Source organism: Heteronotia binoei, chromosome 4, assembly GCF_032191835.1.
Source record: "Heteronotia binoei isolate CCM8104 ecotype False Entrance Well chromosome 4, APGP_CSIRO_Hbin_v1, whole genome shotgun sequence".
NCBI lineage: Eukaryota > Metazoa > Chordata > Lepidosauria > Squamata > Gekkonidae > Heteronotia > Heteronotia binoei.
In genome coordinates this window covers 31,831,411-31,855,423 of record NC_083226.1, presented here as the reverse complement: position 1 = coordinate 31,855,423, position 24,013 = coordinate 31,831,411, and the positions used below count along the sequence as shown (strand labels likewise).

The window sequence follows — 24,013 nt, the reverse complement described above, 5'->3', positions numbered from 1 at the left end:
ACAGGAATAGACAGCTTCAAGAGTGGACTGGATAAACATATGGAGCAGAGGTCCTTCAGTGGCTATTAGCCACAAGTTATAGATGGAACACTCTGTCTGGGGCATAATGCTCTGTATTCTTGGTGCTTGGAGGACAGCAGTGAGAGGCCTTCTGGAGTTCTGGTCCTGCTGGTGGACCTACTGATGGCACGTGGGTTTTGGCTACTGTGTGTCACTGGCCTTTTCCAAGATGGCTTCTCATGTGTTCTTAACTAAATTGTATACATCAGACAGTCCCCTTCATGCCCCCAATTGAGTCATTCACGATTAAATACTTCCTGTTGAAATCAATGCTATGACACTTCCCCATCATTCTTTTTAGTGCTACTTTTTACAGCCAAGAAGTAATGCTCATCAAAGTTTTGATTTTATTATGCCAAGATGATGCAGTCTCTTGGACAATACTTCTGTATCTATTCACACACACCTCCATTCCCTTCTCTTTTTGTTCTTTTCAGCTTTCACTGTGTTCAGCTCATTTGCTGAGAATGAAGATGCCCTCTTGCGGCACTTATTTCAAGGGTATCAGAAGTGGATCAGGCCAGTAAAACATTCCAATGATACCATAAAAGTGTACTTCGGATTAAAGATATCACAGCTAGTAGATGTGGTAGGTAATCTGTATATCACTTTTCATGTGTCCCTCCCATTAATGAAAACAGACACTTTTCCTTTCCCTGAGTGGTAACAGATAACTCTTCCCTTGCACTCATTTCCCTGTCTGTCCAGCTGAGTTTCTCTTGGGGCATTTTATAGGACCACAGTTGTTTTCTTTTCACTGGGTATCCGTCATGTGCAAAAAAGATGATGGTAAGAATACTGCAGGAGAATCTTTGTTAGGGTTTCCTGTTTCCAGCTGGGAAAATCATGGAGATTTGCTGGTGGAGTTTCGGGAAGGTGGGGTGGAGTATATGAAACACCTTTCATTTGTAACAGATATTGCATATATTTTGTATCAATACCTAAATTTTAAAAAATGTCATAAGTGACCCTCGGGATTGTGGCACTCCCCTGGGGAAAAATCCTTAATATTTCCATTGTAGCATTTGGTTGTGATGATTATATAGAATAAAATTGCATACCAAGAGATAAGAAGTTTTTAGTCCGACATGTATAATTAAAGTTATTGAACATATAGGAACCCTCTATTTTTTAGTAAAGGATGTTCCTCTGCTCTGGCTTCTGTTCTCACAATTATAGTCACTCAGCAGGCCAGGATAGGGGTGACCACAGATCCCAATAGGGTTACCAGACTTGGCCTGGCAACCAGTAGGAAACTGGATAGGGTTGCCAGCTTGGGTTGAGAAATACCTGGAGATTTTGGGGGTGGACCCTGGGAAGGGCAGGGTTTGGGGAGGAGAGGGAGATCAGCAGGGTACAATGCCATAGAGTCCACCCTCCAAGGCAGCTATTTCTTCCAGGGGAACTAATTTTGGTCATCTGGAGATTGACTGTAATAGCTGGATATCTCTAGGTGCCACCTGGAGAATGACAACCATAAGACTGGCATGCATAGGGATGACCAGAAGCAATGATATGATGCCACTTCTGGCATCACATATCATGCTTCTCTAGGAATCTCCAGGAAATCTACGGTAAAACCATAGCAGCAATTTCTGAAAAGAACTGACATCACTCCTGGGAAAAATCTGGAAGTGACATCACACCATCAGCCATACAGCCATTTTAAACATTTTTTCTGCTGTCATTGCTTTGACGGACAGGAGGCTATCCTGCCCCTAGAGAGGAAAACAGCCACTCGGGAGTTTAGGAGATTGCAGAGGGAGTTCAGTTCTGCCTCAGGGAGCGAGCAGAGAGAGCTCAGGTCTGGCTCAGGAAACAACCAGACAGGGTGAAGAGTAACTCTGCTTGTTAGTGTGGCAGAGTGGCTTAGCTCTACTTCTGAGAGAGAACAGAGTAACCGATTATTAGTCCTGTCTCTGGTAATGAGACCTTGGGATAGGGCAGGCTGGTGAGGATGGAATCCTTTGTGTGAGAGAGGATCTCTTTATGCCTGAAACTATTATAGAAAATCCAGAGTACTCACTGAAGCCATAAGTAGTTTAAATTAATGTGTCTCGGCCAGGCTTCTCCTTTGTCTGTTCTTTGAAATTAACTTGTAAACAAATTAACCTTCTGTGTTGTTAATATACAATAATCCCTGCCTCAGCGATTTCCTTGTTCTATTCACTCACCACAAAACTTACCTCACGGCAGCAAACCCAAGACCTATACACTCTTTACCTTTAGCACCTGATAGCTGAGGGGATGGTGTTTAGTTTAAAGCAAAGCTAGTTCTCAAAAAATAATAGGAAACAATGTGTGTTCCCTCTAGAAATGGCTTGTCACAGTTGTTTTGAGTGGCAATGGAAATGGTGATCATTGCCACCTCCTTGGTGATCCTTGCCACCTCTGGGGGGTTGGCAGCCCTAGAATCTAGTGTAACCACAGAAGCTGATTTCTCACTAGCATTGCTCTGCTCCCAGGCTTCTGTTTTCCATGGAGCAAATGATCGATTTCCCACCAGTTACTACGTGGGCACATTTTGATACATGGCTTCTCCAGTTCTCTTCATGGCTTTGTGATGCAGTCTTTTAAGGATTAAGAAACTGTGAGGGAAACTGAAGGGAGCTGTGCATCAAAATGCGCCCATGGAGCAACTGGTGGGAAATAGATCACTTGTGCTGGGGGAAAACAAAATTCTGGGGTGGAGCAACGCTAATGAGAAATCGGTATAAGAGTGGGCAGAAGATGGTGTTCTGTTGATGTGGCAAGGGTGTGAGGCCAAACTGCAAGTCTGACCAATCCTGGTGGTTCATATTGCCTGCCAACAGCAGGGGCTGATGTTGCACACACTTCTTTTCCCTTCTGTGTCTGAATGGTCTCAGGCCTGAGCACAGATTGTACTAAATAGCACACACGGACCGTGCAGTTCCCCTGACAGTCAGGCTGCAATCACACACACTAAAGAATGCACTTTCAATCCATTTTCAGTGCACTTTCCAACTGGATTTTGCCAGTTCACACAGTAAAATTCAGTTGGAAAGTGCATTGAAAGTGCATTATTTAGTGTGTGATCACAGCCTCAAAGCGAATGGCAAAATTGGACCAGCCAGAGTTCTTTCAGTCAGCGCAGCTATTAAAGGCTCAAGATCAGGGGGTTGCAGCTCAAGTGGGAAAATTGCCTTGCTGATTGCTAAGCAACTCTCTCATTCCCCCATCCCTTCCTGCTGTTAAGTATAAGTGTACTGTCAATTAAACATCCGTGCTGTTGAAGTCTTGCCTGGTTCATTTATTTATTTTATTCAGTACATTTTAATCCTACCCTTCCTCTTGGGAGATCAGGGTAGCATACAGTCTGTCTCCATTTTGTTCACACAACTAGGGGTGAAGTGAGAAGTTTAAATGGTCCAGAACAGGGGTAGCCAAACTGCAGCTAGGGAGCCACATTTGTATCTTTCATACATATTGTGTGACTCTCGAAGCCCCAACTGCCCCACTGGTGACTTGGAGAGTGCATTTAAAGTTAAAGTTTCTTTCTTTCCACCTCCCTCTTGCCATCCTCCCTTCCCCCATCTATTTTCCTTCCTTCCTTCCTTCCTTCCTTCCTTCCTTCCTTCCTTCCTTCCTTCCTTCCTTCCTTCCTTCCTTCCTTCCTTCCTTCCTTCCTTCCTTCCTTCCTTCCTTCCTTCCTCCCTTCCTCCCTTCCTCCCTTCCTTCCTTCCTTCCTTTTCTCAAATATCTGATGTTCATGTCTTGCAGTTCTCAAATATCTTGGCACCCTTGTGGTGCCCTGAGCCAACAGTGCAGGGGCCATGCCCAGCTTGCACCTGGCCAGCAGCACCAACGATGGACATCAGCTTACCAGTTACATTCCCCTGAACTACCATAAAGTAGCAATGGTGCAGGAGAAGGCCACTGGTGAGCTAACATTAGTCACTGTTCTTGCTGAAGGAGTACAACCAATGGCAGAATGGCTGTCAGTTGGCTCTTCTTCCATCTGGCCACCATTGGCTCTCCATGTCAGCATCCCACTGGGAACATTCCAAGTACATTAAATGGCTAGTCTGCCCCTGATAACAACCCTCTGAGGTACCCGGGGCAACTTAGCAAACATTGGGGAAGAGTGGATATTTGAATCTGGGTCTCCCATCACGTATTCTGATTCGCTGAGCAGTACACCACACTGGTTCTTCAGCACTAGGAATATTTTCTTCCCTTTAGCTGTTTAGAAGTCATCGGTGAATTCTTCTTTCTGCTTTTTTCTTTGACAGGATGAAAAGAATCAGTTAATGACAACAAATGTGTGGCTGAAACAGGTAATATATATTGCGATGCATTCTTCTAAAACATTTTAATGTGAGTATTTCTTAGTTGCTAGTAGGATTTTTTTTTTAAACAAAATAGAAATATGTAAATGTTCTATGGTTTTGTTAAAGAAACAAATGTTCTTGAATTTCAGACAGTTTGTCTCATTGATCTCAAGGGGCATGAACTAACAGCTTCAAGGTACTCTGTTCTAACTGGGTTGTCACTGGAAAGTAATGGTAAATGAAAGAATGAAATGCAGTACACTTGTATTCTGGGCTTTTTTGTAGCAGGAACTCCTTGTTGGAGCAAGAATCTACATAAACCCAGTCTGACAGCCACAGTATGACAGCTGGTGATCTAGCTGCCAGGCTAGGTCACAGTGACCTGATCAGCAGACCGGCTTGAGCCGGCAGAAGCCAAGTGATGCAATCTGCTGAGTCAGCACGGCCAGGATTGGCTGCTTGGACTATATATGATCTGTGTGTGCATCACACAGGTCTCTCCCTGTGAGATGGTGGTTAGGCGAAGCACTTTGTCCGTGGAGGTGATATTGTATAGACTGCACAAGAGAGCACTTGTTGTGTATATATGTTAATACACCTTTTGGCACTAGTTGCACGTGTCTGCCTGATTTTCTTTCCTGAAGCCCTGTGTCGGGCAAGTCATCTCCCTCACTCTGCTACTCCCGCTCCGACAGGGTTATGGGCCCAGGGCGGTTCCGCTGCGCGGAGGAGAGAGTTGAGAGTTGAGCTGACTGTGAGTTTGGAAAGAGCCGGAGGCGAGGAACGCCGGTGAAGGACACAGAAGCACCACCGTTCTCTGTTTGAGAGCCAGAGGGACGTCGGCAGCCGGCCGTGAGGAGGAGTCGGCACGATGGCTCAGCAACAGCTTGGAGTAGCCGTTGAGAAGCTCACCTCAGCCAACTACGCGGTGTGGAGCCTGAGAATGCAACACTACCTCAAGCGTGAAGGGCAATGGCTGTTCGTGAGTAACCCCCCTGCTGACTTATCTCCTGCCGAGACTGTGTTATCGGATAAGGCACTGGCCAACATAGTGCTGTCTATAGGAGATGACCAGCTGGTTTATGTGCGAGGGAAGGACACTCCCAAGGCTGCCTGGGACGCGTTGAGTGCGGTGCATGTTAGCACCACTGCTGGTTCCCTCATGGCCTTGACAAGGAGGATGTTCCGCACCGTTATGCCGGCTGGAGGGTGTGTGAAAGATCACATCAAACGGCTAACGGACTGTTTCGTTGAGCTGGAGGCAAGAGGCAAGACTGTAGCTCCAGACGACAGAGTGTACATTTTGCTGTCGTCGTTGCCACCTGAGTACACTCCCCTGATAACTTCTCTGGAGACGGTGGACGTAGCGACCCTGACCATGGAATACGTCTGTGCCCACCTGCTTGACTTCCAAGAGAGAATTGCGGCCGTGAGCTGTCCGGGGGTGTCGGCCGGGCAGCGTGCTGTTATCGGTGTGTCCGGGAAGACAGCCAAGAATGAGCCAGCTTTTGCTGCTGGCAGGCGTCCGAAGGTGGAGGAAGTGGAGCCGACTGCGTTTGCAGTCCGTCGCTGCTATGGATGCGGGTCGTCGCAGCACCTGCTCCGAGCTTGCCCTGAGAGGGAGAAGAGGCGGGGGCGTGTGCGGCGAGAGCGGAGGACCGCCAGCCCGTGTGAGGAAGCAACCCGGCTGGTCACGTCTGCAGTAGAGAGCACAGGGTCTGCTTGGATTTTAGACTCCGGGGCAACGAGCCATCTCTGCTGCGAGAAGGAGTTGTTGAAAAACATTGACAGTCCTGAGCATAAGTATGTGAGATTGGCTGATGGGACCACTGCCAATTCTGTTTGCTCAGGCAATGTGGAATTTCCTGCACTGAAATGTATGTTGCAAAATGTGTTGTATGTACCCTCACTGCAGTCTAACCTGTTGAGTGTTAGCACACTGTTTGACCAGGGATACCAGGTGAGATTTGAGAAAACCTGCTGCAAAATCCTGGGAGGTGGGGGAAAGTTGCTTGTGACAGGAAAGAGGGAAGGTAAACTGTATGTGGTCCAGAGTGATTGTGCCCAGGTGGCTCAGGTGTCGAATGAGCCTGTGCACAATAATTGTATACATTTGCTCCATAGGAGACTTGGGCACTGCGGATTTAGGGCGTTAAAGAAAACCCTGGAGCTTGTGCCTAGTTTGAAAGTAAATCCTTGCAAATGTTACTTGGATTGCCAGGTCTGCAAGAAGACCAAAAGCAAGGCGTGTGCTGTTGCTAAAGAAAGCTCAAGGGAAAGCACACGAGCCCTGGAACTAGTCCATTTAGACGTTATTGGCCCATTGCCAAAGAGTCTGTCGGGGAGGAGATACTGCTTGGTGGCCACCGACGACCACACGAGGTACGCGTGGGTTTTCACCATGGTGCATAAGTCTGAGGTGTATAAGACATTCACCAAGTGGGTCAAAACAGTGGAGAGACAATTAGGGGTTAATCTCCTAGCTGTACAAACCGACGGAGGGGGGGAATTCTTATCTAACCAGATGAAACGTTGGCTGGAGAACAAGGGCATTGCCCACCGTCTGACGAACCCGGCAACGCCCCGAGAAAATGGGCATGGGGCTGTATTGCAGAATGTGATGTATTGCATGTTAGAGGATGCACAACTGCCAATGACCTATTGGGCAGAAACCATACATGCAGCTGTTTTTTTGCAAAATAGGGTTTGGTGTAATACTGTGAAAAATGTGCCTTACAGGTTACTGTTGAACAAGACCCCAGATTTGAGTTCTTTAAAAGTCTTTGGGTCACGGGCTCGGGTTGGCATCCACTCCACGAGTAGCGGGGAGGGGGATGTCCGGGCAGAGAGCCTAATTTTTCTGGGCTACAAGCCAAGGGCCAGGTGTTATCGTTTCTGCAATAGCAAAAGCAAGATAACACTTAGTAAGAGTGCCCAGTTCAATGAAGAAAGCAGCTGACCAAGGTTGCACTCCTTGCAGAAACAATTTGTCCTGCTGCCAAGTAGCGATAACGATGTTGGAGCGCAGCCCAGAACTCCAGCCCAGGAGGTGGCACCCAGTGGGGCTGGAGAAGGTGAGCCGAATGCTGGCACAGAGCCTGACGAGCAGAGTCAGGAGGCAGAGCCTCAAATGCAGGAACTGGAGGTAAAGTGTGAGAGTCAGGAGGTTCAACACCCAATTACAGGGGCAGAGCAACCAGCCCAGGAGGTGGGAACAGAGCAACCCGAAGAAGACAAAGCTGGTCCAAGCACAGGGCCACGGGTGTCTGCCAGGTCCACCAAAGGCCAACGTCCCGCTAGGTACAAGTGTCCCTATGTCACTCTGACTGTCAATCCAGACCCACCCGGATTTGAGGAAATGTTAAAAGAAAAGGCTAAGAAATGGAAAGCCTGGGTGGCAGAGTGCGAGGCAAGGGAGAAGGAGGCTGAAGCCAAGCGTCTGAAAGAGCTGGCTGAACAGGAACACGATGATGTGTTTTACAATCATGATGAGTTCCTGAACGAAGTCCGGAAAGGGTTCCGAGCTACGTAAATATGAACTGTAATGTTGCTGGTGGACATGTATGTAAACTGTGTGAAGTGTCTTGGTGCACTGGGTTTAAATAGATTAGGAGGTGTGTTGGAGCAAGAATCTACATAAACCCAGTCTGACAGCCACAGTATGACAGCTGGTGATCTAGCTGCCAGGCTAGGTCACAGTGACCTGATCAGCAGACCGGCTTGAGCCGGCAGAAGCCAAGTGATGCAATCTGCTGAGTCAGCACGGCCAGGATTGGCTGCTTGGACTATATATGATCTGTGTGTGCATCACACAGGTCTCTCCCTGTGAGATGGTGGTTAGGCGAAGCACTTTGTCCGTGGAGGTGATATTGTATAGACTGCACAAGAGAGCACTTGTTGTGTATATATGTTAATACACCTTTTGGCACTAGTTGCACGTGTCTGCCTGATTTTCTTTCCTGAAGCCCTGTGTCGGGCAAGTCATCTCCCTCACTCTGCTACTCCCGCTCCGACACTCCTTTGCATATTAGGCCACACCTCCCTGGTGTAGCCAATCCTCCAAGAGCTTACAGGGCTCTTAGTACAGGGCCTACTGTAAGCTCCAGGAGGACTGGCTACATCAGAGGGCTGTGACCTGATATGCAAAGGAGTTCTTGCTACAAAAAAAGTCCTGCTTGTATTACAATGAAAATGTCAATGGGTGGGGGAATCCTGTGTCCAGTACTGTGGTTCCTGGTTCCTTGAGAAGAACATTGGAAAAAAAGAAAATAAAAATAGGTTTCCCTAACAGAGCCAGCTGTGGTATAGTGGTTAACAGCAGCAAACTCTAATCTGGAGAACCAGGTTTCATTCCCCACTCCTCCACATGCAGTGAGCTGGGTGACCTTGGGTCAGCCACAGTTCTCTCAGAATGCTCTTGGCCCCACCTACCTCACCTACCCCACCTACCTCACAGGATGTCTGTGGTCAGGAGAGAAAGAGAAGGTGTTGTAAGCTCATTTGAAACTCCTTCGAGTAGTGAAAAGCAGGGTATAAAAACCATTTCTTCTTTTAACAGCCTAGGGTTGCCATCCCCCAGGTTCCAGTGGGGGCTCCCCCAGTTTTGGGGGCCCCAACCAGGCAGTGGCCAGCTGGTCGGTGGGGGGAATCCCAGCCCCCAAGCCCCACTGCCGGCAGCTACCTCTCTCCCTCCCCTCTTGCAGGATTTAAAAGGCCCTTCAGCTGATCAGTGGGGAGCACATGGCCCTTCCATCTTGCATGAAGGAAGGAGGGGGTGGGCACCCCCCCCCCCACTTCTTCCTCAAAGCATTTGAATGTATCCTTTGGAGAGGAAGTGGAATGTTCAGTAGACTCTACTGCAGGGGTGTCAAACATACGGCATGCTTTGTTTTAAGTTTTTTAAAAAATCTTTAGTCGTGTTTGTCTGTGTCCTTTAAAAAGTTTATGACCGTTTTCGCACACAGCTCACCTCGCAGTCACAATCCTGTTCCCTCTGCAGCGTCTGTCGGATTTCCCACATTCTGCGTCGAAGTTACAGGAAATGCCGCAGCTTTTGCGTAGCAAACGTAAACAGCTAAAACCCAGTTTACGTTTGCTACGTAAAAGCCGCGTCACTTCCTGTAACTCCGGCGCAGATGGTGGGAAATCCGACAGACGCTGCGGAGGGAACAGGATTGTGACTGCGAGGTAAGCTGTGTGTGAAAACGGTCTATATCTCTGCTACGTAATCTTAAATAGGTACACTCATGACCCGGCCCGACAAGGTCTCATTTATGTCAGATCTGGCCCTCATAACAAATAAGTTTGACACCTCTGCTCTACTGAGTAGAGGACTATCAAATGTGTCCCCTCTTTGCCTCATAGAAACCTCATCACTGGAGGCTGAGTTGTGCCCAAAGAAATGGTGTTCTCTTTCCCTGGTGCAGCTATATGTGGAGCTTTACTGACAGGCATTGCCTCACTCCTATTTTAATCACCTCCAGAAGCCAGCAGCATGGGTTTCACTGAGCTGTGTGCGTATGCCGGAAAGGCACATGACATCACACGCACATGACGGGAAAAGGAGGAGCCTGAGTGTATGAACCCTGCATGTACTTGCATATACCAAAAAAAGGGAATCATCTTCAACCCTACGTGGCCTAGCCTTGCAATCTTGATCCTCCTTTCAGTGGGCATGCCAAGAAAGGCAAGAAAGCAGCAAAGAAAACGGCAAATTTGTTGGTGCTTGAGTCCCCACGGATGGGCCTCTGCAGCCTGCTTGAGGGTCTCAACCCATGGATAAAGACCACTGTCCAACAGAAAAAGACACTGTACTAAAATCTACGTATGATCCAGTGATGAAACCCAGCGATTGCCTTTCTTTGTCGATAGGGAGTTTTTCTTGAGAAAGACCCAAGTAATAGAGAGTGTGTATTCATATTTTTTCCAGGAAACCCAGGTGTTTATTATGGGAAGTAGTCCACGTTACCTGCAAAGATTATGTTAGTTCCTTTCAGCCATGTTTATCATTGTGGGGAAAGCTGTGTTCTGTGTAGTGGTTGCATACACCAAAATAAGACATCCATTCTTCTGACTTATAATAGTATAGGTGCCATCTCCTACTAAAGAGGATCAGGGTTGTAGCCATGCAGTAGAGGATACTGTAGACTAATCTATCAGAAGAGACCTTCTTCCAGAGTTCTTCCCTTTATTTCCAGCATTCAGTTAATCAACCTCTTATGTACATATAAGGAAGAAAAAAACATGCAGAGAGTTTTCTACTCAGTTGTTTGGTAGCAAGTCAACCCTTCTCCAACCTTGCAGAGTTTGGCCAGTGAGTGGAAAGGAATGATTGATGAGTCCTTGGTGTTCCCAACTATGATTATATTAAATGTGTATAATTTTAAATACAATTAAAGGCAATTAAAGGATTTCAGTGAAATACAATTATATTACACTAAGATTGTTTCTAAAAATAATTTAAACATGAATTACAATCCCCTCTCCCCCAGTGTGTCCTCCTCCCCTACACAAAATTTCTATTTGTAGCTGTTGGAAATATGTATTTGTTCTGTATGTCCTTTGCAATGTTCTAAAGTTCCAGTCATTATAGGGTTAACACTGTGCCTGATTCCCTATTGTCTGCATAACCTGGGAAGAAGATACTGGTCTAGAAGCTGTTTGGTCAGTTAGTCAGGTGACTTCCTTTGTTCAGGCAGAGAGGTCAAGAAGAAGGAGGAAGTAGCCTTCATTAAGCACATGATCTTCTAGTGTAATCATGCAGTTCTATAGTGTTTGTTATTTTCACCTCCCAGTACCCTTTCCCTGTAGAAATAAATGTTTTTGCTTTTTCTTGTTAAATGTCTCTCAATGATTATTTGATCCAGTGATCCATCGCACTGTTTAAGAAATAGATTTTCAAACAGAATTCCCTAACAGTAGCCACTGCTGAGTTGGGCCTAGGATGAGCCACTGGCATAACACAAGGCTCTTGGTTTCTTGGAGTCGTTTCTTCACTCTTTATTTGACCATCTGCAGCCCAAGTCAGCTTGTTCTGTCAGATAGGATATGTAAAAGTACTCTTAGTGCTCTGTCTTGGCAAAGCAGACTTCAGCAGCTCTTAGGGACTATTATTTTCCTCTTGGAGGGCACAAGGGTGATTGGCAATATCATTCAGTTAACTCTTTCTTCAATTAGGTTAAGACAGATATATGTCCTATTTTTGGACATATTTTTACTGCTCCTTTGTTTCATATGGAGTTTTTAAGGTTGATTGTTGTTACACTTTGGATTCTGTCTTCTTGTTCTGTAAAGTATGGTATTTGCTGAGAGTGCACACTGTGCATTGGATCCAACCAGCCTTTCTGCTGGTGAAAAAGAAGGATCCTCTTAGACCACCAAAAATGGTGCATGTTTAAAGATCATTTGGGATGGGGATGTAGTAATAAATGTAATCTGGCAAGACTGAGTAAAAAAAGCTGGCTGGATCCAACCCACTGAATAGTTAAAAAAAAAAAAAAAAGGTAAAGGTAGTCCCCTGGGCAAGCACCAGTCATTTTCGACTTTGGGGTGACGTTGCTTTCACAATGTTTTCATGGCAGACTTTTTACGGGGTGGTTTGCCATTGCTTTCCGCAGTCATCTACACTTTCCCCCCAGCAAGCTGGGTACTCATTTTACCGACCTCGGAAGGATGGAAGGCTGAGTCAACATGGAGTTGGCTACCTGAACCAGCTTTCGCTGAGATCGAACTCAGGTCGTGAGCAGTACTGCAGCTTTACCACTCTGTGCCACGAGGCTCTTACTGAATAGTAGCACACACAAAAACAAAGCAGAAGATAAATATCCAATGAAGCGGTAAATTGCAAGTGTTTTCAGACCACACTGTAATCCAACAATAACATGGAATCCAGTTTCAATTTTGTACTCAGTCTCTCTGTTTTCCTTCTGTCTTTCTTCTACTCCCTTGCCACCTTTCTTCTTCTTCTTTTAAACCAAAAGGAAGAAAACAGTGATGATATTGTTGGTGCAATGCACCGTACATCAGCATGTAAAATGGCTGTTCATCTCAGTCTGCCAGTTAAAGACTAGGACTTGAGTTGGCATGATACAGTGGTTGGTTGAGATGTCAAAATATTGACATTCATAGCAATAGTAGATTAATTTGGCTAAATTCCCTAAGGAAACCTCATGAAAAATATTGCCTTTCTTCCTAAAATCTGAAACGGCAGCTGTCTCTACCTTGCGCTAAGGTTGGTTAAACAGAGTTATCTGAGATAAACAACCGACGGAAGGTCTGCCTTTTGAAATATGAACTTCAGTGGTTAGCTAAATCAGTCTTGGGAGGCACAGGGAAGCAAATAGTTTGAAACATGCCAATGACAGCCGGTACAGTCAGTCGCCCATACTTCTGGCTGATAGATTCTGACTGGAAATGGATGAGAGGAGACTGTGTGTTCCTAGCAGCTTTGGTATATCCAATTACATGCTGGTTTAGGAGAATCTTCATCTGCAAAATTTTATTTCAGTCTGAAGGTACTCGCCCATACAAAAAAGCATCAAAATAATTTTAGGAACTGTGAGGAAACTGGCTTATGAGAACTAATTGGAACAATTAAATGTGTATGGCTTTCTTGGCGAATATAATTGATTTGTCTATGTCTGAAAGAGGTGGAGTAGATAGGGCTTCTTTTTTAGTATCTTACACAGACCAATTTAACCTTGGAATAATTAAATGACATTAAATAGTTATACACTATATGGAAATATGTTACAGAGCCCTGACAGGAAGGAAAAGTCAGTGTGACTGTCTAGCTGTCTACACTGTTGTCATGACGTCTGGAGGCTGAGACAGGGGACAGCGGCTTCACTTCCAACATAAACCAGATCAAAGGAAGAACTGTGGAGTGGTTGTGGGCAGAATGTCCATGCAGTGACTACAGGAAGCATGTTGGAGCTAAGCCTTCAAAATGGCTGAGCTAAGAGTTCCACATATCTTGCCCCCCACTTCCAGCCATCTAAAAGCAGTCTTTCCTTTCCAGCTCTGCTCTGTTCCAGCATTACAGCACCGCTTGGCTAGAAGGTGGGGAAAGGAGGAATTCTGGGCTCGTGCAGATGCAGTGAAAAAGGGGAAGAGGAGTAGAGGTGAGGGGTTGAGGGCAGCAGTGAGTGCAGCAATAGTGTGGGGGGCGTTCATGATCCTGTGTGGTAGCAGCCTTGCTTTTGAGTAAGCATGCATAGAGCAAGAGTTGTGAGTCTCTTTCCATACTTCCTGGCAGGCTGCTAGGCATCCATCACTCCTTGCCACTGAAGAAATCAAAATGGAAAGATAGATGTGTTTAATTTGCAGCAGTGGGTGCAATTAAAAAGGGGGAGAAAAACACAGTACTGTGCAAGAGGGGTAACCAAAGAGGTTGCAGCAATGGAATACACACACACACACAGAGTTCATAGTTGTATTTTAATCTTTTTCATTGTTACAAATTAGGTTACCCTAATTTGCAGCAGTGCCATGTGTGCTTTAGAAGGTGTAAAGAACATAAAGGACTATGGTATGTGATCCTTAATTGGACAAGAAGGAGCATGGAGCATATTTTTTGAAGAAAAAGAGAACTTATAAGAGCCCCTAGATCCGAATTCTTTACCATTATTGCTGCTATTGATTTTAGTCAGGAAGCTTTTTCTTCCTCCATTCCCTCAGGACAATCTAAAAACTTATAAATAATAAATACAAGCAGAGAAGTCTCTTTCCCCCCCCCCCTCCCCCCGTAAGCTTGATGCATCCTCAGGAACCTCAGTTTATGCACCACAGTATGATGTAGGGTTGCCGGCTAAGCAGAGAAGAAACAACATCCAGCTTTCTTTTCAGCTTTTCACAGTGAGGTGAACTGAAGGAATCAGCAGTATATGTCATGTTGAGCTGTATGAAAGGCATCAGAGTAACAACGGGTTATGACTTTACCTGTACTCATGGAAAATTAGAGGACTGGCCAGCAGAGTGGTGGTGTGGAGGGTGGCCTCATCAGAGAGAAAAAGGAAGGAATTGCTTTTGAGGATAGTGAAATCTCTAAACCTGCCTGTGCTGGAGAAGAATTCTTTCCACACTCACTGACATTTCCATTCTGCTGCTTCTCTTAGCATTTAGGTAAAGGAGGAATGACACCCTTGCTCTCTATGAACTTGTACTAGCAGTTGGTCCTTCCAGTAACAGTAAAATATATATATATATGACACCTCTACATGGAGTCATGGCCAAAAGATGGGGCTTGGTAACCTACCTGACAGCCTCAACTCATGAACTGGAAACTACTCTAGATGACCTGGAGATTCATGTGATTGTGCACCCTTATCTACAGATCAAGTAGATGTATCTAGTTCTTCAGTGGGTTTCCATATCTTTCTGTTTTGAGATGGGGACTAACTATTATTCCCACCCCCCTCTGATGTGAAGACATCAAGATTGTATTTCTTTCCTCAGTATAAATGTTCTTCCGCGAAACCTCTTGCACTGCCCCTTAATAAGGAGCAAGGAAACATTTCTCTATTTAAAGTCTGCAAGTCCAGCAACATAGTTGTTGGGACCATGTTCTTTGGGCTAAGGCAACTGCACATCTATCATCCAGTCCAGGGCCCAGAAAACTAGTGGTGTGCTTTGGGCCCAATTAGAGGAGGGTTTGAGCACATCATAAATCAGAATGAACTTAAATCTGAGTACCCTTGTAAGTTTAAGGTTGTCAAAATTTGCCAGTTAATAAAATACAGATTAAGTACCCAAGTAGTTTCTCTCCTCACCCCAGTGGCTTTGTATTTGCTTCTTTCTGAGATGTTGGATAGAGTGCTACTCGTATGTTTTCTTTTATATCTGCAAAAGTTAACTACAAACTTAGGGTACAAGAATACAGGCATGCATGGGGGTCAAACTACACATTCAGGTTTTTAACAGGTTGGTTCAGGTTCCGTGCAGCTGCACAGCAGCTTTTGGGAATGACTTTTTAAAAATAAAGGAAACCCCAAATGGGTTTGGAATGCCACCCCAGTGGGAAGAAGTGCTCCTGCCTCCTGGCCCCAAGCTATTTCCCATTCTCTAAATAGCACTTTTTGCTTTCTGTCCAGTTGCAGCTGACCAAGGGCAACTCCACAGATCAGCGGTATCAAACTCATTTGTTATGAGGGCCGGATCATTTGTCAGGCCGGGCCATGCATGTCATAAACTGTAATGCCAAGTATGGAAGATATAAGCTTTATAAAGAACACAGGCAAAGCCAATTAACAATATTATTTTTTACTCAAAATACAAACACATTTAAAACATTAACACTCTGACTGTATTTCCCTGATGCCCGCCTTTCCACTTCCACCATCCATTGCTCATTAGCATTGGGACAGTATACAGGGGCTTAATGCATAGCCTCTGTCATTTGGCAATAAAGGTAACAGTTGCTTGTGGGCCGGATGAAAGCCCTGAATGGGCCAGTTCCGGCCCACAGGCTGTATGAAAAAGTGGAAGAAGATATTGGATTTATACCCCACCCTTTATACCCAAAGGAGTCTCAGAGTGGCTTACAATCTCCTTTCCCTTCCCCTCCCCACAACAGACACCCTGTGAGGTAGGTGGGGATGAGAGAGCTCTTCCAGAACTAGGGTTGCCAAGTCCTCTTCAAGCTCTGGCAGGAAGTGACATCATTAAAATGGCAGCCGCTCTAGGCATTTCCGGGAAAACTCTACAGCTTTGAGAGACCTTGTGGCTGACCTAAGGTCACTCCAGCAAGTGCATGTGGAAGAGTGGGGAATCAAACCCAGTTCTCCCAGATAACAGTCCTTGCACTTAACCACTACACTAAACTGGCTATCAGTTTGACACCCTGCTAGAGTTTTCAAGGCAAGAAACAGACACTCAGAGGTATTTTGCCATTGCTTGCCTCTGTGTAGTGACTCTGGCCTTACTTGATAGCCTCTCTTCCAAATACTGACCCTGCTTAACTTTTGAAACCTAACAAAATCAGGCTAGCCTGGGCTATCCAGGTCAGGGCAAACAACACTGGAGGCAAACAGCATCTGTTTTTACTGCAGCATTTTGTGTATGTAGAGCAGCAACAAGTAAATAACTCCCCCCACCAGTGCTTTGTGGGGAAACTAGAAGCCTTGTGTAGTTTGGCCTTGAGGGGAAGGCTGATGGAGGAGATATGAATAAGATAGGGTTGCCAATCCCCAGGTGGGGGCAGGGGATCCCCCGGTTTGGAGGCCCTCCCCCCGCTTCAGGGTCGTCAGAAAGCGGGGGGAGGGGAGGGAAATGTCTGCTGGAAACTCTGTTATTCCCTATGGAGATTTATTCCCATAGAAAATCATGGATAATTGATCTGCGGGTATCTGGGGCTTTGGGGGGGGCTGTTTTTTTTGGGTAGAAGCACCAAATTTTCAGTATAGCATCTAGTGCCTCTCCCCAAAATACCCCCCAAGTTTCAAAAAGATTGGACCAGGGGGTCCAATTCTATGAGCCCCCAAAGAAGGTGCCCCTATCTTTCATTATTTCCTATGGAAGGAAGGAATTGAAAAGGTGTGCTGTCCCTTTCAATGTGAGGGCCAGAACTCCCTTTGGAGTTCAATTATGCTTGTCACAGCCTTGATCTTGGCTCCACCCCCATGTCTCCTGGCTCCACCCCCAAAGTCTTCTGGCTCCACCCTCAAAGTCCCCAGATATTTCTTGAATTGGACTTGGCAACCCTAGAATAAAATGAAGGCTTGGCTGGGACCTAGATTATGCCCTGACCTCCTACTATGGGTGCCTAAAGATCAGTCTCCTTATCAAAGATAGAGTTACTATTATTTACTCCATACTGGAAGGCTGTGTTTGACCTGTGCTCTGAATCTTCATTGGTTGGGCTCAGTTTACAATACATACAGATATTCAGAAAGGCCTGGAATATCCTCAAGAGGCCTTATACAATGTCCTTACAGCTTGATTGCAGTCACAGGATGATGGATGATCCAGATTGTGTTCTTCAGCATGGAAATGGTTAACTAGCTGGGGAAGTTACAGTGGAACGCTGCTGATGCCCTTTCTGATAATTGCAGGAATGGATTGACCACAAATTGTGCTGGAATCCTGAGGACTATGGTGGGATCACTGCAATTCGGGTCCCATCTGAGTCACTTTGGCTCCCAGATATTGTGTTGTTTGAAAAGTGAGTACAATGATAATTAAATTGATATATAGTGCAATTATATAAATAATGTATAGTAGTACACATGTTCATTTGTGAGGGCTGGGGGGGGGGTAAAGCAGATAATTATTTATATACTACTTAATAAATGTACATGACATTTTGCAAAAAGAGGTCTCATACCCCAGAAGCCTACCGTCTACATTTTTACTGAGGGCTTGACAAGCCTTTAAAAAAAAAAAAACTCCCCTGGATTTACCTGGGCTTGGATTTACCTGAATTTCAGTGCTACTAGCCAAAACTGGAGCAGCATTAGGAACTGCAATGTCTCTGGACCAAAATTCAGGAGCTGGCTGCTCAGTTGTGAAATTTGGCTTGTGCTACAACTGGTGGGACTTGAGGATTCAAGAACCCATTGGTGTGAGAATATGAGTTGTCACTGGATAACCTTCTAGTGTTGTAAGGTGATATGATTAAGGAATACGTAGGTGATGTAATGGGAAGGGGATATGTGTCCACCAGTTGCAATTGACTGTGTCAGCTTGGGTAGCAGATGTGACAATGGATTGGAGATGGGCTGATGGCTATTCCTGGGAGCTTGGTTAGAAGAATAGAAGAAGTGTAGGTTTTTGTACTCTGCTTTTCTCTACCTTAAGGATTCTCAAAGTGGCTTACAATTGCCTTCCTTTCCTCTCTCCACAACAGGCATCTTGTGAGGCAGGTTGAGAGAACTGTGACTGGTCCTAGGTCACCCAGTAGGGTTTATGTGGGGGAATAAAATCTGGGTCTTCAGATTACAGTCTGCCTCTTTTAACCACTACACCAGGGGTGGCCAATGGTAGCTCTCCAGATGTTTTTTGCCTACAACTCCCATCAACCCCAGCCGTTGGCCATGCTGGCTGGGGCTGATGGGAGTTGTAGGCGAAAAACATCTGGAGAGCTACCGTTGGCCACCCCTGCACTACACAATACTGGCTCTGCCTCTTAACCAACACAGTATGCTGGTTAGATTTCCAGAAGCCTACATTGTGAAGGATATTTTGAGAGGTTTGGGTATGGTGTTACAAGCATGAGTCTCTTCTATTGCTCTCAAATCTAAACTGTTCTACTGGATTCCAGCATGGCTTCCCTCTGAAATTGTTTTAGGATACATTGTAAGCATTCAAAGGCTGCTGGGACGAGGTAATGTATTGCAGGTTTTGTTTTTACCAAGTGCCTGTCTACCATTGGGAGCTTGTTTGGTGCAGTAGTTAGGAGCATGGACTGTAGTCTGGGAGAATCGGGTTTGATGCCCCACTTCTTCACATGCAATCAGCTGCTTGAACTTGGGTCAGTCACAAGTTCTCCCACAGCTGTTCTCTCAAGAGCAGTTCTCAAAAGAGCCCTCTCAGCCCCACCTACCTCACAGAGTGTCTGTTGTGGGGAGAGGAAGGGAAGGAGATTGTAAGCTAGTCAGAGACTCCAACTGAAGGGCAGAGTACAAATCCAATCTCTTCTTCTTCATTATCAAAGGTGCAGAAAGAAAATCAGAATGAAAAAAATATATAGAAAGAACAGCCTGAAATACCATGCAAAAACTAATTCTTCCCTCTTCTTCCATCCCAGTGCTGATGGTCGCTTTGAAGGCTCATTAATGACTAAGGCAATTGTCAAATACAATGGGATCGTTGTCTGGACTCCTCCAGCCAGTTATAAAAGTTCCTGCACTATGGACGTGACCTTCTTCCCATTTGATAGGCAGAATTGCTCAATGAAGTTTGGATCCTGGACCTATGATGGCCGAATGGTTGACTTAATCCTGGTAGATGAAAATGTGGACCGGACGGATTTCTTTGACAATGGGGAATGGGAAATTCTAAATGCCAAGGGTATGAAGGGAAACAGAAAAGATGGGTTGTATTCCTACCCTTTCATAACCTACTCCTTTGTTTTAAGACGACTCCCACTGTTTTACACTCTCTTCCTAATAGTTCCTTGCCTGGGATTGTCGTTTTTAACTGTCCTTGTTTTTTATTTGCCTTCTGATGAGGGAGAAAAACTATCATTATCGACCTCTGTTTTGGTCTCCCTTACTGTTTTTCTCTTAGTCATTGAAGAAATCATTCCCTCATCTTCAAAAGTCATACCTCTGATTGGGGAGTACTTGCTGTTCATCATGATTTTTGTAACCCTGTCAATCATCGTGACCGTTTTTGTAATCAACGTGCACCATCGTTCCTCAGCAACCTACCACCCAATGGCTCCTTGGGTGAAAAGACTCTTCCTTCAGAAACTCCCTAGGCTGCTCTGCATGAAAGGACATGTGGATCGTTATTCATTCTCCGATCCCGAAGAAACCCTGAAACAGAAGCCAGCAAAGAAACACAAACACAAGCAATTCAAAGATGGAGAAAAAATTGTGATTGCTTTCCTGGAAAAAGCTGCTGATTCCATTAAGTATATCTCCAGGCATGTTAAAAAGGAGCATTTCATCAGACAGGTATGTTAAATTAGTGGTGGGCTGGCTCTGATCTTGCACATTCCCATGGTCCATCAATGTGATTTTACATTTACAAGGCAAATGTACACTTTTAAGATACTCTAACAAGTCCCATAGCACTGAGTGGTAAGCTGCCATACTGCAGTCTGAGCTCTGCTCACAACCTAAGTTCAATCCTGGCGGAAGCTGGGTTCAAGTAGCTGGCTCATGATTGACTCAGCCTTCCATCCTTCCGAGGTTAGTAAAATGAGTACCCAGCTTGCTGGAGGTAAAGTGTAGATGACTGGGGAAGGCAATGGCAAACCACCCCGTAAAAAGTCTGTCAAGAAAATGTGTGATGCAGTGTCACCCCATGGGTTGGTAATGACTCGGTGCTTGCACAGGGGACTACCTTTACCTTTAACACAGACATGTCCAGAGCTCTTATCTCACCTGTGAGCAACTGGGGGGAAACCAGTCCATATGTGGACTGTTATGGCCTATATTAGTATATTATATCTCCTGCTGAGGTCCTTCTCTTCCCTAAATGTGCTCTTTCTCTCCAGGGTCTTCCCCTAGATCTCCAGGCAGTGCTCAACCCAGAGTTGGCAACCATAAGGGGTGAGGGCTAGTTTGACCCCAAGCTCTGCAGAGGAAGGATATAGGTTACAGTCAGTGGCAAAATATCTCAAATACCTGGCATTACATTTAGTGGCACTCATGGCCTGGCCTGACAAAGTGACATTTATGTCAGATCTGACCCTCATAACAAATAAGTTCGATACCTCTGCTCTAATGGTTAATGTGCATTCAGCTCCTGACCTGGATGGCCCAGGATAGCCCAATGGGAGGCTAAGCAGGGTTGTCCATGGTTAGTACTTGGGCAGGAGACCACCCAAGACCTCCAGGGTTGCTGCACAGAGGCAGCCAGTGACAAACCACCTCTGTTCATCTCTTGTCTTGAAAATGCTATGGGATCACCATATGTTAACTGCAACTTTGATGGCATTTTCCACCAATTCATATTCAGGGATCTTGAGTATGCAGTCTTGTGTAAAAATATAAATTGGGCCTTGCTACAGCAGCCTTTGCAAGAACATTAGCAGGTTCTAGATGGTCTATAGGGCATAGGTCACCTGCCTACAGGTAGACTGTGCCTTATTGTCTGGCCTCCTCTCTATTAAATCTTTTTTAAAATAAAGTGCTTGCACTTAATTTATTAAAGGCTAGCAAAGTTAATGATAGACAAAAGAATCCACTTCAAGCTAATAGGCCTAGATAATTGTTTTCCTTTCATGAAGTTTTGGTTATGTGACATGATTGACTTTCATGCCTCTTCATCTGCATTTCTGTACTAAACAGCTGACCCAAACTGTCAACACCAGTTAATGCTGCAAGTGAGGAGATTAGAACCAATTAGCTCATTAGCACTGCCTGATATTGAAAAGCCCAAGCGATGATTACTATGTTTCTCATTCAAGGATAGAAACTGTGGCTCAGTTTAGACGTATGGCTGGTTTCTGAAACTAGGATTTGACTTGCGGATGATTCCTCAGACCGTGGTTGTCTTGAAAAATACTGGTTTCATCATTCACTCTGGCTGAGTTGTCTCCATGGTTGGGGAATGAATGGGGTTTGAATCCCCTCTCTGCCACTGAAGCTTGCTGGGTGATCTTGGACCAGTCAGACACTCTCTGCCTAGTCTACCTCATAGGCAGGGCTTTTTTCATAGCAGGAACTCCTTTGCATTTTAGGCCACACACCCCTGATGTAGCCAGTCCTACAAGAGCTTACAGTAGGCCCTGTATGAAGAACCCTTAAGCTCTTGGAGGATTGGCTACATCAGGGGAGTGTGGCCTAATATGCAAAGGAGTTCCTGCTACAAAAAAGCCCTGGGTTCACAGGGTTGTTGTGAGGATATGAAAGAAGGTACATATGTATAAGTAAATAAATAGGCTTGCCATGGCACTAGGGAACAAGCCAGAACTAAGGTAGAATGTTTGAGTTCGTACATTATGTGAAACTGTAGTTAAGCTGGATTCTGGTTATCAGGGCTTCAGATCAGCTTGATGTACCCCAATTAACTATAGCTACTAGAGTGGCCAGGCCCAGTAGCAACCACTGGGCAACTTGCAACCAATGTTCCCTCTAAGCTGCAGAGTCTTGTGAGCAAAAAATCTACTTTGTGAGCAAATGGCATTAAAGTTGTGAGCTACTGACATTAAAGTTGTGAGCTGATGCATAAATTATTGTGCTTTGGGGTCATCTGTCCTGAGCTAAGACAAAAATTTGTGAGCTGGAGGCTAAAAATCTGTGAGCTAGCTCACGCTAACTCAGATTAGAGGGAACACTGCTTGCAACTATGCGACATTCAAGACTGGAAATGATATATTGAGGAGAATGATGGAAACTCCTTTGGGTCCCCATTGCAGAGAAATGTGGTATAAATGAAGTAAATGAATAATAAATACAGCTGAAGATGGGGTGGGCAGATAAAGGGTTTCTGGGTGGTGGGAGAGACCAAGAGACAGGGAAAATGGAGGATACAGGGGCTGCCAGGAGGAGAGAAAAAAGGAGAGAAAAAACCCAAGTAGGTGTGGGTTTTCCACATGCAACTGAGCTTGGCTCAGAATTTGACAACACTCAACTGAGCTGTTGTTTTTCTGGGCAGAGGCTGCCAGGGAGAGGGAAGGAGGGAAAACTGATGACAGAGAGGTAGATGAATATAGGTTGCAAAGTGAGTAGCGAAAGAAAGAAGCAGGAAAAGGGGAGAGGCTATTGGGCTTTCAGGAAAGAGAAATAGTGGGGAGAGGGAAAATGAGGTGCCCCCTGCAAGTCCTTAGGGCTCCCCCCCCCTTGTGTGTATATCTATTTAATTTTACGTTCTCAGTACATTTATGCTAAGTTCTGTAAAATCAGAGTGAAACTTTTCTTGCTGTTTTCTTTTCTAGGTAGTGCAAGACTGGAAGTTTGTGGCTCAGGTCCTGGACCGGATCTTCTTGTGGCTGTTCTTGGTGGTGTCAGTGATGGGTTCTGTTCTTATATTTACCCCAGCTTTAAAGGCATGGCTGCACAGTGGTTTGTAGACAAAAGGCCTTTCTTATTTGAGGATCTGCTGCAGGAAGAAAGCAGGAGCTTGGGACTGGTGATCAGCTAGAGCTCATTGTGTAAAGAGTACAGAGGATGGATACATAGAGGCTGGGGAAATAATGCTGTTGTTAGCAGCAACTGGTGTTGCTGATAAGAGTACCACTATCGCTAAAATAGAGTTTTAACTCATCAAATTGTCCCATGAATGAAGAAATCCACTTCTGTTACATTTTAGGTGTTTATCTGCTGACTTGGATGCAATAGGCCAAGAAGTGGCAAGCTTTTCTTAAGCACTTTTTTGTGAGAAGGACTGGAGATCCTAGGGAGGGGGAGTGACAATTAAACTAATTTGTCTGTGGTGTAGATATGCCCTATTTCAAGGGTCCTCAACCTTTTTTGAGCCTGTGGGCACCTTTGAAATTCCAAGACAGTGTAGTGAGTGCAGTCAGAAAATGGCTGCTGGTGGAAGTGGAGCTAAGCACAAAATGGCTGCCGCAGCTCACCCTCATTCACACAGGGAAGATTCTGTTGCTGGGGTGGCAGCTGCTGTCAAATCAATGTTGAAAAAAATCTCTACAGCCAATCAGAAGCCCTGCTAGGAAAAAGTCCCACCTGACCATGCCCACTTTCTCAAAACATTTAGTGGGTATCAGGAAAGGTGTCAGCAAACACCATGGCTTCCATCACCACTACTGTGGGGCTCCTTGTGCTTGTTTGATAACTAAAAGGGGGGTGGGGTGGTGGTGGAAAGAACTCTTACTAATTCTGCATCTATTATTAATGGTAATTGTGTGGGAGAATTGAGAATTTTTCTTGGCCCGCTTCAAGGTAAAATTTTCCAAATGGTCCAACAAGTGGATGTTCTTCAGTTAAAACTTTGGGCTGGATATATTTTCTTTACTTAAACATAGAGGTACTGCCCTTGCTGTTTAAAAGTAGTATGCAGTCCATAAAACAGACCTACTACCTAGAGAG

At 45.2% G+C, this 24,013-nt stretch overlaps 1 protein-coding gene across 2 annotated transcripts in view; it reads left to right on the top strand.

Annotated features, from left to right (window-relative positions):
• The window catches only part of CHRNB3 (cholinergic receptor nicotinic beta 3 subunit), a 30,040-nt gene extending 6,613 nt beyond the window's left edge, over positions 1 to 23,427 (top strand). Inside the window, exons 2-7 of one of the 2 annotated variants that reach the window (XM_060237068.1) lie at positions 498 to 649; positions 4,314 to 4,358; positions 17,402 to 17,511; positions 19,096 to 19,358; positions 19,578 to 19,969; positions 22,900 to 23,427. In XM_060237068.1, coding sequence (XP_060093051.1) covers positions 498 to 649; positions 4,314 to 4,358; positions 17,402 to 17,511; positions 19,096 to 19,358; positions 19,578 to 19,969; positions 22,900 to 23,034 — 1,097 coding nt within the window. In that variant the 3' untranslated portion in view covers positions 23,035 to 23,427. Of the gene's footprint in view, positions 1 to 497; positions 650 to 4,313; positions 4,359 to 17,401; positions 17,512 to 19,095; positions 19,970 to 22,899 lie in introns of both variants that reach the window. The other variant, XM_060237067.1, reaches the window with a different exon arrangement.
• Positions 23,428 to 24,013: the final 586 nt, after the last annotated feature.